At 34.2% G+C, this 12,028-nt stretch overlaps 1 protein-coding gene across 1 annotated transcript; it reads right to left on the bottom strand.

Moving 5' to 3' along the window:
- Positions 1-8,821: 8,821 nt before the first annotated feature.
- Positions 8,822-11,168, bottom strand: LOC129902754 (peroxidase 12-like). The gene is made up of 3 exons (XM_055978136.1): positions 10,968-11,168; positions 10,498-10,692; positions 8,822-9,550 (listed from the first exon to the last, which is right to left on the bottom strand). Exons 1-3 carry the CDS (start codon positions 11,127-11,129, stop codon positions 8,927-8,929), a joined length of 981 nt encoding a protein of 326 aa, XP_055834111.1. The 5' UTR covers positions 11,130-11,168; the 3' UTR covers positions 8,822-8,926.
- Between the last annotated feature and the right edge of the window lie 860 nt (positions 11,169-12,028).

The raw sequence follows: 12,028 nt of genomic DNA on the forward strand, positions 1-12,028 counted from the left end.
TTGATAACTTAATTTTTTTCTTCGCTATTATATTTTTGCATTACTTACAAATCCTAATTTTAATAGCATCATATAGAATGTACCGTAAACTTTATAATAATCGTAGAATACCCAGTTTTTTTCTACCTCTTATTATCTGGAAGACTGAGAAGACTCAGTTTATTATCAATCTCTGAAATAGCATTTAGTCTCTCCGTATTAGTCTACTAATAGAAGATTTAGATTATGATTTGATTAGATAGAGTCAAAATACCTTTACATTAAAAGAAATTCTGCTCGATAAAAGAATTTAAGTTCCATATAATGTTGTGGGTTGGAGAGAGATGCTTTGCAAAGCTGGGTGTTTAGTCTTCTTAAGGAGGAAGCATACTAGAAATAGAATTGAGATGTCCTCAAAAAAATGAGGAAGTGATGGACAACCTTAATTTATATGTTGCCTCTCAAATTTGTTCCAAAGTTGCTTTAAGATTCTGCTTTCGATCCGTTTGAAGAAATTACTAAAGTATGTGCAAGATTGGTGTACCTTGTTATAGCGAAGTAAAATTCACAAGTCAGAAAGATTTACTCTAAAGTCCACTTTGATTCACTAGGAAACAAAATTAACGTTTATCGCAAACTAAATGCAATTTATATTTGATATGATGGAAAGAAATGTTTTTTGTTCTTTTTCCTCTGTTTTTTCATCACTTTTCTTGAGGAAAACAGCACTATCTTATAGAGGGTACGATGTGATAATCAGTTACGATGGAATTGTTCCTCCTATAATTTAAAGTAAGATATTTTCTATATTTTATCTTCTTTTTAAAGAAAACTGTAACAAATTAGGAGCCCATTTGGATGGATTTAAAAAGATAAATTTTATATATGAAGTGCTTTTAGAACTTTGAAGTTATTAGAAAGCCAAAATAAAATTGAATGAATTTTGGGAATATCTGTATATTTCTTCAATATTGTATCTGTACATCTTATATACAAATACCTAATTAATAATCTATTAAAGAAAACAAAAAATTATACATATTTGTGTTATTCTCATTGGTTAAGTAAATAACAAACTAACTAAATTTGTTTTTATGTACATGTGTTATATGCTGGGGTGTATGGTCCAGATTTGATCCATCAAAATTGCTTTCAATGGCTGTGATGTTATCTTTAGCATCAATGGTTGTGATGCAATATTGGGAATCGACTGTGATGCAATGAATCAATGGCTGTGATTCAATCTTGGAAATCAACGGTTGTGATATCTTTTGTCCATTATCTTGGATACATAAATATCTTCTGCTTCTTCTGGAGACTTCTGTGTCCGTTCACTTTCTTCTCCTTCTTCTTTGTTTTCTCTTTATCTTTCTCTTGAAGCTTTAGATTCAGAGATGGCTTCTTGCCAACAAAAGTGCTGAAAGTTATTTTTATAAATAAGCAGTTTAGTGTTTGGATAAAAGTGCTAAGGAAAATAATGTGAATTTTAGGGTTAAAAGAATAAAAAGGGTAGTTTGAGAATTTAGTTAAAATATAAGATATATAAAATAATTTCCATGGTCAAAGAAAATTACTTTAATCACTTAGAAAAAAATAATTAGAAATTCTAATTTTTCATTTTTCACTGACTTTAAAAACTTTATGACTTAAAGTTAGTATTAAACAATTACGTTAAAAAACTAAAAAAAAAACTTTAAATTAATTTTGACCAACTTAAAATCCATCCAAACGATCTCTAAATTGTGATGGGATCATATCAGTATATATGAGCGATTTCTGACTCAAAATTTGACCCACAAAATCTAAATCGTCGGTTGATATGTTTCGACATCCAAACATAGAGTCACCTCATACTTATTAATTAGTAGAAATTCATTACTTAATTAAAATAATAAAATAAGGCCTAACCCCCTATTTGTACTTATTGCTGTTTGAGAATTTTAATTGGATGCAAGTTTATCGTGGCGGCTAAGTGCACAGTCAGTCAACCTGGAAGTCTTTTATTATAGCTCCAGTTAGGAAAAAAAGTGTTTTTCTATTTATCCAATTGTGAACATGATCGTAAACCAGATGATTTGTTTATTATTAAAGTTGCAAGTTGCAAATTAAATATATCAATACACTATCAGAAGTCAGAACTAAAGTTCCACAGCCAAGCAAATCTAGTTAATAATAATGACACCCTATGTACTTAAAGCAAAAGGAAATATCCCTCAAAATTTTAAGATTTCATTTGCTGTCCTATGAAATTTTTTTATAATTTATAGTAATTTTTATATTATTGATGTGTAAATTTTAAAAATATTAAATTCATTTTATCTAATTTAATTTTAAAAATTAATTAAATTAACTATCAAAATATAAAACATGACAACTACTTTAAAAACGGATGTAGTACGTCGTCCTTCGTTTTCTTTTAATTGCCTAATATATTAAGAAAAAAAATATTTTTTCTTCTTTATTTTTGAGAATCGAGGAAAAAATTACCTTATCATAAAGTAATCATTTTCAAAACTAATTGGAGTATCAATAATGAAATTGAAATTTAAATTTCCAAAACACTATTAATAAAATTTAATAAAATAAAGTTTCAATTAATATTCTCTTTATCTCAATTTATATGATACAATTTAAATTTTGAAAGTCAAGCTACTAAATTTTTATTGAGAATTCGAACATTAATCTTTAAAAATTTGAAATAAAATTTACATAATTTTAAACTTACATAAAAAAAATTATAAGTTACAATAATTTACGATTCAAAATATTTATAAGACGTTAAGAAAATTAAAATGCAAAAATAAAGTATATTTGATGGTCAAAATCTGAAAAGTATCGCATGCAGAGGAGTACCATATATGCACAAGTAAAAGAGAACGAGTACATATACTAACATATATTTTTAGAAAAGTATTAAGAACAAATACTCTTGTTTACTTTTGAAAATCAAGAAAAAATTAATTGTTCTTTCTTCAATTTACCAAATTATTACTAGTAATTTAAAGTTAAATCTCTAAATTATCATTAATTAATAAGCCTAATTTAGAAACGTAAAGACTTGACCTTAATGCTTTTTCAAATAATTTGTGCAACATGCAAATTGGTTAAGTAAGAGAGGGAGAGTGTGTGTGTATATGTTAGAATTTAAAGAGAAAAAGAGACTAAGATAAATTTTCTGTGTATTATTGATACTATGTACATTAGTTTATATAGAGTTATACAATAGAGACAAGAAGGTATGGGTTACAAATTTGTACAAAATTTATACTCTACTTGCCCATAATTGTATGGGCATAAATATATTAAATGTACCATGTTAATTTCTGTTTGTGGTGTATTATATATATATATATATATATATATATATATATATATATATATATATATATATATATATATATATATAATTGTATGTGGAGAGGATTTCTCCACGTGTACGTGCCAGAGGATTTGTGCTGAAGAGTAAAACTCTTCAGCTTCTTCTTATTTCTTTTTCTTCTTCTTCAGTTGCTTTATTTTTCAACTTCCAGCGCCTTCTTCTGCCTTCTTCCTTCTTCTTCTCTTCTTCTGATGCAGTGTTCCTCTTTTCCAACATCCCCCCTCAAGTTGGAGGGGAGTGTGAGCACCTGCCACTTGCGCAGGGACGCCTGATGAGAAACCCCAGAAAGGGGCTTAGTGAAGAGATCGGCAAGTTGGTCTTTGGAAGGAACAAAAGAGAGTGAAATCAGACCAGATTGAAACTGTTGGCGCACAAAGTGACAATCAAGCTCAACATGTTTGGTGCGCTCATGGAAGACCGGATTTCGAGCTATGTGGATGGCTGCCTGACTGTCTGAGCGTAGCGGAATCGGAAGGGAAATCGGAGCAGAAAGATCTTCAAGAAGGCGAACTAACCAAGTAAGTTCAGCAGTAACACGACGCATGGACCTGTATTCTGCTTCTGCGGAGGACAAGGAGATCGAGATTTGTTTCTTTGATTTCCAAGAGATTGGAGCCCCTCCGAGGGTAATAAAGAAACCACTGACTGATTTGCGTGAATCTTTGCAGGATGCCCAGTCCGCATCGCAAAAAGCCAGCAAGGAAAAAGAGGGATCGGAGGAAAGTAGGATGCCTTGAGCTGGATCTGTGCTCAGGTAGCGCAAAACGCGTAAGGCAGCCGAGAAATGAGACAAACAGGGTCGCTGCATGTATTGACTCAGAGCAAGAACAGCAAAGCATAGATCTGGGCGAGTGTTGGTCAAATAATTTAGCTTGCCAACCAAGTGACGGTAGAGAGTGGGATTATCCAGGCGAGGACTGTCGTCAGCTCGAAGTTTGAAGGAGGGATCCAGCGGAGAATTGACTGAAGGCAGATGAGAGACATCAAATTCCTGAAGAAGGTCCATGGTAAACTGCCGTTGATTTACAATGAAACCTTGATCTTCTCGCAAAATTTCCATTCCAAGAAAATGATGAATTTGTCCTAGGTTTTTGACTCTGAATTCTGTGTTGAGAAAGCATTTGATATTGTCGAGTTCATACAAATCATTTCCAGTGAGGAGAATATCGTCGACATATACTGCTAAGATAGAAGTAAGTTTCCCATTGTGTTTGAAAAAGAGGGAATAATCGTTTAAAGAGGAGGAATAGCCTTTGAAAGCTAAGGCTCCTGCAAGGCGAGCATACCACTGCCGGAAAGCTTGCTTTAAACCATATAGGGATTTCTTCAGAAGACAGACATGGTTAGGAGTAGGAGGTGTGAGTCCTGCTGGAAACTTCATAAAAACCTCTTCTTGGAGGTCCCCATGCAAAAATGCATTGTTGACGTCCAATTGTGAAACAGACCACTTCTTTTTAGCTGCAATGGTAAGTAGGCACCGGATAGTGGTCATCTTCACAACAGGTGAAAAGGTCTCTCCATAATCTATACCTTCTCTCTGTATATCCCCCCTTACTACTAGTCTGGCCTTTAGTCGTTCAATCCTTCCATTTGAGAGATGTTTTATCTTGTATACCCATTTGCAAGGTAAGGCTCTCTTTCCTTTAGGCAACAAGACAACATCCCAGGTGTGATTGGTTGCCAAGGCCTGAAGTTCGGAGTTCATGGCCTCTCTCCATGCTGAATGTTGGGAAGCCTGGTTATAGCAGCTAGGCTCAGTGATAGTTGAGAGGGAGTGGAGTAGTTTCTGATTGTGGAGGGATAGAGAGGAGAAAGCAAAGCCTTTTGGCTTGTGAGGGTGAGCAAGACAAGTTGTCCATGGATCAGTAAACATTACACTATTGCAAATGTAATCTTTTAGGTAGCCAGGTTCATGAGACATCCTGCTAGATCTTCTTGGTATATCTGTGATAGGAGCAGGGGCAGGAGTATCTGGGGCAGGTGGAGATGTTTGGTGAGGAAGTGTGGATTAGGATTGGGGGCTGTAGGTAGAAGTATTAGGTGGAGGTACTGATAGTGTAGATGGGTATAAAGGATCATGAACAGGTGGGGCTAATGGATTGTGGAAATTGGGATCATGATCTGAGTAAGAAGGGTAGTTCAAAAAAGTAGGTGTGTGGGAGATATTAGGTGAGTTGAAAGGAAACTGTGATTCATGAAATCTGACATCTCTGGAGACAAACACCCTCCTTGTATCTAGGGATAACAGTTTGTACCCCTTCTGCTGTAAAGGGTATCCTAGTAGAACACAACCAGTAGCCCTTTCATCAAACTTGTTTCTCCCTTGTCCCAGTGTAGAGGCATAACACAAACAGCCAAAGTTTCTCAAATGGGCATAGGTAGGTTCCTGTCCAACTAGTACTGCATAAGGTGTTTTTCCCTTTAGAACACTAGATGGTAGTCTATTAATGATATGAGTAGCAGTTAGAATAGATTCTCCCCAGTAAATCATTGGCAATTTTGACTGAAACATCAACCCTCTTGCAATTTCTAAGAGGTGTCTATGCTTTCTCTCAACAGTTCCATTTTGTTGAGGTGTAGCAACACAGGACAACTGATGTAAGATTCCTTGAGAAGCAAGGAATGCTGCTTCCTGTGTTCCTTTCCCCAATTCTAAAGCATTGTCAGATCTGATCATTTTAACCCTGACATTGAATTGTCTCTCTACCATGGACAGGAAGCTTTTTAGCACAGGAAAGGCATTACTTTTAGTGCTTAGTAAGAATGTCCATGTCCCTCTACTGTAGTCATCTACTATGGTGAGAAAACATCTGAAACCATTGTAAGTACTACACTTGTAGGGTCCCCAAATGTCTATATGAATGAGATCAAAAATGTGTGGATTTTATGTTGCTAGTAGGAAAGGGTTGTCTAGTTTGCCTAGCTCTAGGACATATGTCACAAACAAAATCAGAAGTGGATTCACATGGAAGAAAACTTAAATGCTTCATTGCTGAAAATGGAAGATGTCCCAACCTTACATGCCAAAGTTTCACACTAGGAGTAGCATTAACATGTACTGAATTAAAAACTGAAAATGATTGTGGGATGGGATCTGGAGATACATCATTGAAACTATTTTTAGAGCTGTCAGTGTTGGAATCCAATAAATAGAGTCCTTCTCTAACTTCACCAAAAACTTGAGGACTCCTCACTGAAAGGCCCTGTAAGAAACATCCAGTGGCAGTGAATAGGACATCACACTGAAAATGAACACAGAACTTATGAATTGAAAGTAGATTATACTTAAAGTCTGGCACAAACAGTACATCAGTTATGACCTGTCCTGGCAAAATAGAGATGCTACCTATGTGGGTCACACTTACCTTGAAAGAGTTAGGTAAATTAATGTTCAAAGGCATAGGTAGGGGTTTTAGAAATAAGAAGGAATTGGGATCAAAGCACATATGTTCTGAGGCTCCTGAATCAATTATCCAAGTGTTTTGCTTAAGATTAGTGGGCACAGAATTTGAGTATTTAAAAATGGTACCAGCTACTGCATTTGCATTGATTCTTGTTTGTGTCAACTTGCTTTGTTTATACATTTGCATCATCTCTGCAATCTGCTGCTTGTTGAACTGTTCCTCAAAATTTCTGTCAGTTATTTCAGGATCTGTCCTCCTAAAGTCTTCATCTGCTTGCTCAGTCAAAGTTGCATTTGCTTTGATTTGAGGCTGATAGTTTCTTGAGTTGGTGAACTCAAAATCTGCAGGAAACCCATGCAGTCTGTAGCAATTCTCATGTACATGCCCTGTTTTTCCACAATGAGTACATGACAGGTTTGGATCATATTTCTTCTTGCCCTTAAACCTGTTCTGTGACTTATCATGTCTCTGGTTCTGACCTGGATTGGTGTACCTCTGATATGTGTTTGTTCCTCTCATTGTTTGGTGTTTGAATCTCTGTGTACTTCTTCCTTGTCCACTAGCCATGAATGCTGCAAATTCAGCAATTAGCTTGTTGTCCTGTTGTTTTGCTTGACTTGCTGCCAGGAATGATCCAGAATCAGAGATGTAGTTTGTGTTTGCATATACTTCCCTTTGATTCTCATCCTGCAAAAGCAGTGAATATGCAACATCCATTCCAGGTAAGGGATTCATCATGAGTATATTTCCTCTTGCCTGGGCATATACATCATTTAGTCCCATTAGGAATTGAATTAACCTCTGATCTTCTAGTGATTTTGTTAATTTTGCTTTCCCATCACAAGTGCATTTACATGAGCAACAAACAATTACATTTATCCCATCCAATTCATCCCATAGTCTCTTAAGTTTGGTGAAGTAACCTTCAATGTCACTATTCCCTTGTATTAGGCTCGTTAATTCCTTTTGTAGGTGGTAGATCTTGGCTCCACTTGACTTACCAAACCTCTGCTCCAGACTGTCCCAAAGTTCCTTAGCAGTTTTGGAACTCATCACACTATCTGCAATATCCTTAGAGAGTGCATTTGATATCCAACATATGATCATGTCGTTAACACAACTCCATTGTTCAAAATCTGCAGATTCCAGTTCTGGAGCCCTGCAGGTTCCATTGATGAAGCCAAGCTTCTTCTTAGCTGATAGGGACAAGAGGATGGATCTCCTCCAGCCTGGATATCCTCTTCCGTCAAAAACATTGTTGACTAGCGTCATACCAGGTGAGTCTGAATTGTTTAAGTGATAAGGATGGTTGTTTTCGTACGTGGTTCCTTTCTCTCCACTTCCTGACTTAACTTGAGTTGATTCAGGCATTTTGTTTCAATAGGAATTTGAAGATGATGATACAAACACAGGTTTTGAAGCTGATGATGATGATACAAACACAGATTTTGAAGCTGATGATGATGATACAAACACAGATTTTGAAACTGATGATGATGATGCAAATACAGATCAGTGATGGTGATGATAAACACAGAATTGAATTGAGCTTAGGAATGCTCTGATACCATGTTAGAATTTAAAGAGAGAAAGAGACTAAGATAAATTTTCTGTGTACTATTGATACTATGTACATTAGTTTATATAGAGTTATACAATAGAGACAAGAAGGTATGAGTTACAAATTTGTACAAAATTTATACTCTACTTGCCATAATTGTATGGGCATAAATATATTAAATGTACCATGTTAATTTCTGTTTGTGGTGTATTATATATATATATATATATATATAATTGTATGTGGAGAGGATTTCTCCACGTGTACGTGCCAGAGGATTTGTGCTGAAGAGTAAAACTCTTCAGCTTCTTCTTATTTCTTTTTCTTTTTCTTCAGTTGCTTTATTATTTTTCAACTTCCAGCGCCTTCTTCTGCCTTCTTCCTTCTTCTTCTCTTCTTCTGATGCAGTGTTCCTCTTTTCCAACAGTATATACTAGTAAACACAATTTTGACATCATGGAGCTAAAAAAACATTCTAAGAAGAGATCCAGCACACCATTTTCTTGCATATTACATCACAAAACATATTGTGATTATTATGCTAAGCTAAGACACTCATTATTATTACAACAAAACAAAAAACAAAAGACTAATTAATTAAACTTAAAATAAAGCAGAGAAGGTTTCCTCCAATTCTTCAACAACAGTTGCAATATCAACCTTCTTATCCTTGTTCCTCCTATCACACCTATTCCTAATTTCACCTTGTCCACCAGTCAACACGTTCAATTGTCCCATTTTAATCATACCAATAACAAACTTCTCATAAAACAACGATTGATTCACTGCAAAGCTCGTAACAATCCCTCGAGTTCTTCTATCCGTATACAAATCTTGATCGGACGTAAATAGCCCTTGTCTATTCATAAGATCAACGAAGTACTTGTTATCGAACACATTAGGGCTACGAATGTCCATGTTGACCGTATTGTTCGAGTCAGCTGTGGGGCAACTACGTTTGAGGTTGTTAGCAAATGTCTTGTCCATTGTGGAGTCTTGGTTCGGGTAGAGACGGTCGGTGAAGGAAGTACAGTGGCTGATACCGATAGTGTGGGCCCCAGACAAGGCGACTGCATCGGTTGCGTCGAGGCCTTTGACTGCCAGGCGAGCGAGGACGGTTGTAGTGTTGGCAAATGGTGCGACAAGGTTGTCTATGGTCGCTTGTTCTGTTGCGAAGTTGAGTCCGTCTTTTCTTCCTAAGGGGACATCGTAGTTGGGCCCACCGGTCTGAAATTACCATGAGCTCATAAGTAAATAAAAATGAGTTAACTTTAAGACAATATTTTATATCATGCAAAAGATATAACTATTATACTTTTGTTATTTGTTTTGTTATATCATTTGAAATTCTTATCCTATTCTTGCCCTTATTTGACTTCTTTTAAGATTTTACTGAGCTGAGGGTCTTTTCGAAAACAATCGTCCTACCTTGATAAGGAGTCGGATCTGTATATACTTTATCCTTTACAAATCACATGTTATGGAATTTCACTAGATTGATGTTCGTTATTGTAGTATATATAGGATGGTGGACCTTTTCTTCACTACTTACTAGTATCACTTTGCTTTTCCAAGAGTCTTCTTCATTATCTCTAGATTTATATTCGAAATGTCATGGTTTGATTACTTTTTTCGTTTCAAACGTCTTAAAAGAAATTTGTGAAAGATAAATGCTTTAAAGTAAATAGATAGTATTTTCCTGAGATGATGGATATAACATGCATTGTAATACTATATATGATGAAGGTAGAGAAATCTAATTTTTCAACCCTACAACAAAAATAATTATTAGGGACAATAAATATACACATGAACAAAAAGTTGTAAAGCCTTTATTAATTGTCATTGAATTTAAAGTCATTTAAAAATATTTACAAAGAATATTAATTACTTGCTAAAAATATATGTTTAACGATAATTATGTATTATCGTTATTCACTAAAAATCATTTTTAATGCTATCAAATAAGACTGAAAGCAAATTTGTCGTTTTGAATTAAGTTTTAATTTTAACAACTTTCATAGTGGGAAAAATGACATTTTCTCACTATGAAAGTCCTTTTTTCTATCCTATTATAATTTTGATAAGTTTTCGGTAAAAATGTGTCCTTTTTTTTTTCAAAATTAACAAAAAAGAACAAAGTGAGTGAAAGTAACACTTTTGGTGGATCTTACCAAGACAACAGAGTCCCTAGCAGCAATGGCAGTAATATCAGAGCAAGACACAACTTGGCCACACTCAGCTTGGATCCTTTTCCTAAGATCATCAATGATCTTGAATGACTTCTTTCTTAGGGTCAAATTTGGAATTGCAGTTTGCTCACTTGGCCCTCCTGCTGATCCATCCAGCAACACTGAACTATCACATCTCTGCATGATAAAAAAGAATCATAATTTTTTCATTGAATTTCTTCTTGAAAAATGTTAAGTGATTATTTTCACAGATACTTTAATTGAATCGGAAAAAGGAAAAAATTAGAAAGTTTTTCCCTACTACAGTGAGATCAATCGATTTTTCACCATGTATTTTTCTAATGAGCTGATTTAGGGGAAAAAACATACTTATATATAGTACAAATTTCGCTCTAATTCGCGATAGAAAAAACCTTTATCTTTAGTTATGTGTGTAGACAAAAATTAATAACCTGAACAAAGCAATCATGGAAATAAAGTCGAAGTAAGCCAGCAGCTTGGCCAAGTAGAAATGACCATGAAAGACCTTTCACTAAAGCAGGCCTCTGAGCTTCTGTCACAAAGAAAGAAGCAACAAGAACAAGTAGAAAACTTGCAACAGTACTGGACACCATGGCTGTCTAGATAATTTTTTGGTTTAGTTAATTAATTGGTACAATGATAGCTACAACAAGGGTCAAATTTATAGCCATATAAAGTTATCCACTTGGATATTTTAAATTTCTTCTTTCTTGTTTTTTCTTCTTTTTGTTTAGACTTTAGACTTTTTATAAATGAGGCATCTCGGGATTTTTCTAAGAAATAGCCGCGTGGTCGTCACACTGCTATGGATATTTTTTATTTTGATATTTTTACGTAGTACTCTCTCTCTTGCCTAAAATAAATGTTTTTTTGGAACGTGGCACACGTCCCTTTGAAAAATTTGTTAATTAAATTACTACAACAATAACAACAATATATTAAAATCTAAACAAGATGAAATGTACATAAATTTTATCACTTGAAGATAAATACTAATATTTTGAATTTTGAAAGATTTATTTATTTTGAACCATACAAAAAGTGTCAGAAATTTAATTATTTTATATCGGAGAGGTGAACTTCCCCTCCATCATTTTTTACCTTTTCAATTTGAATTTTACACGATTTTTAAAAAATAATTATTGACATGAATAATTTATCATTATAATCATATTAATTGATATTTAATATTAAATTTTAAAAATAAGTAATTATTACTAAAAATAATATATAATATATATAAATTATTTTTTTGTTGATCTAAAAATGATAAAGAAAAATAAAAATATTTTTTTAATTCTGTGAACACACCGAGTGAGTAGTTTATATTGCATAGGATGATGAATCCAAGAAAGATGCATATCTCTGTTCTTTTGTGCTACGTGCAAAATTTTGTGCCTAGTGTAATTTACCTTTCCAATTGTTAACATCCAATAGAAAAGCAAAATAAACTAGCCGCCAATAAAGAATGCCTATTTTTCAATCTTACTCC

This window comes from Solanum dulcamara, chromosome 9, assembly GCF_947179165.1.
Source record: "Solanum dulcamara chromosome 9, daSolDulc1.2, whole genome shotgun sequence".
NCBI classification, from domain to species: Eukaryota; Viridiplantae; Streptophyta; class Magnoliopsida; order Solanales; family Solanaceae; genus Solanum; species Solanum dulcamara.

What these genes read in the sequence shown, in the direction of transcription:
- LOC129902754 (XM_055978136.1), bottom strand. Translation starts at nt 11,129, where the DNA reads ATGGTGTCCAGTACTGTTGCAAGTTTTCTACTTGTTCTTGTTGCTTCT. An exon ending in TCCATGATTGCTTTGTTCAG is followed by an intron (nt 10,693 to 10,967) that starts GTTATTAATTTT and finishes TTTATCATGCAG; the next exon opens with AGATGTGATAGTTCAGTGTT. An exon ending in CTAGGGACTCTGTTGTCTTG is followed by an intron (nt 9,551 to 10,497) that starts GTAAGATCCACC and finishes TGGTAATTTCAG; the next exon opens with ACCGGTGGGCCCAACTACGA.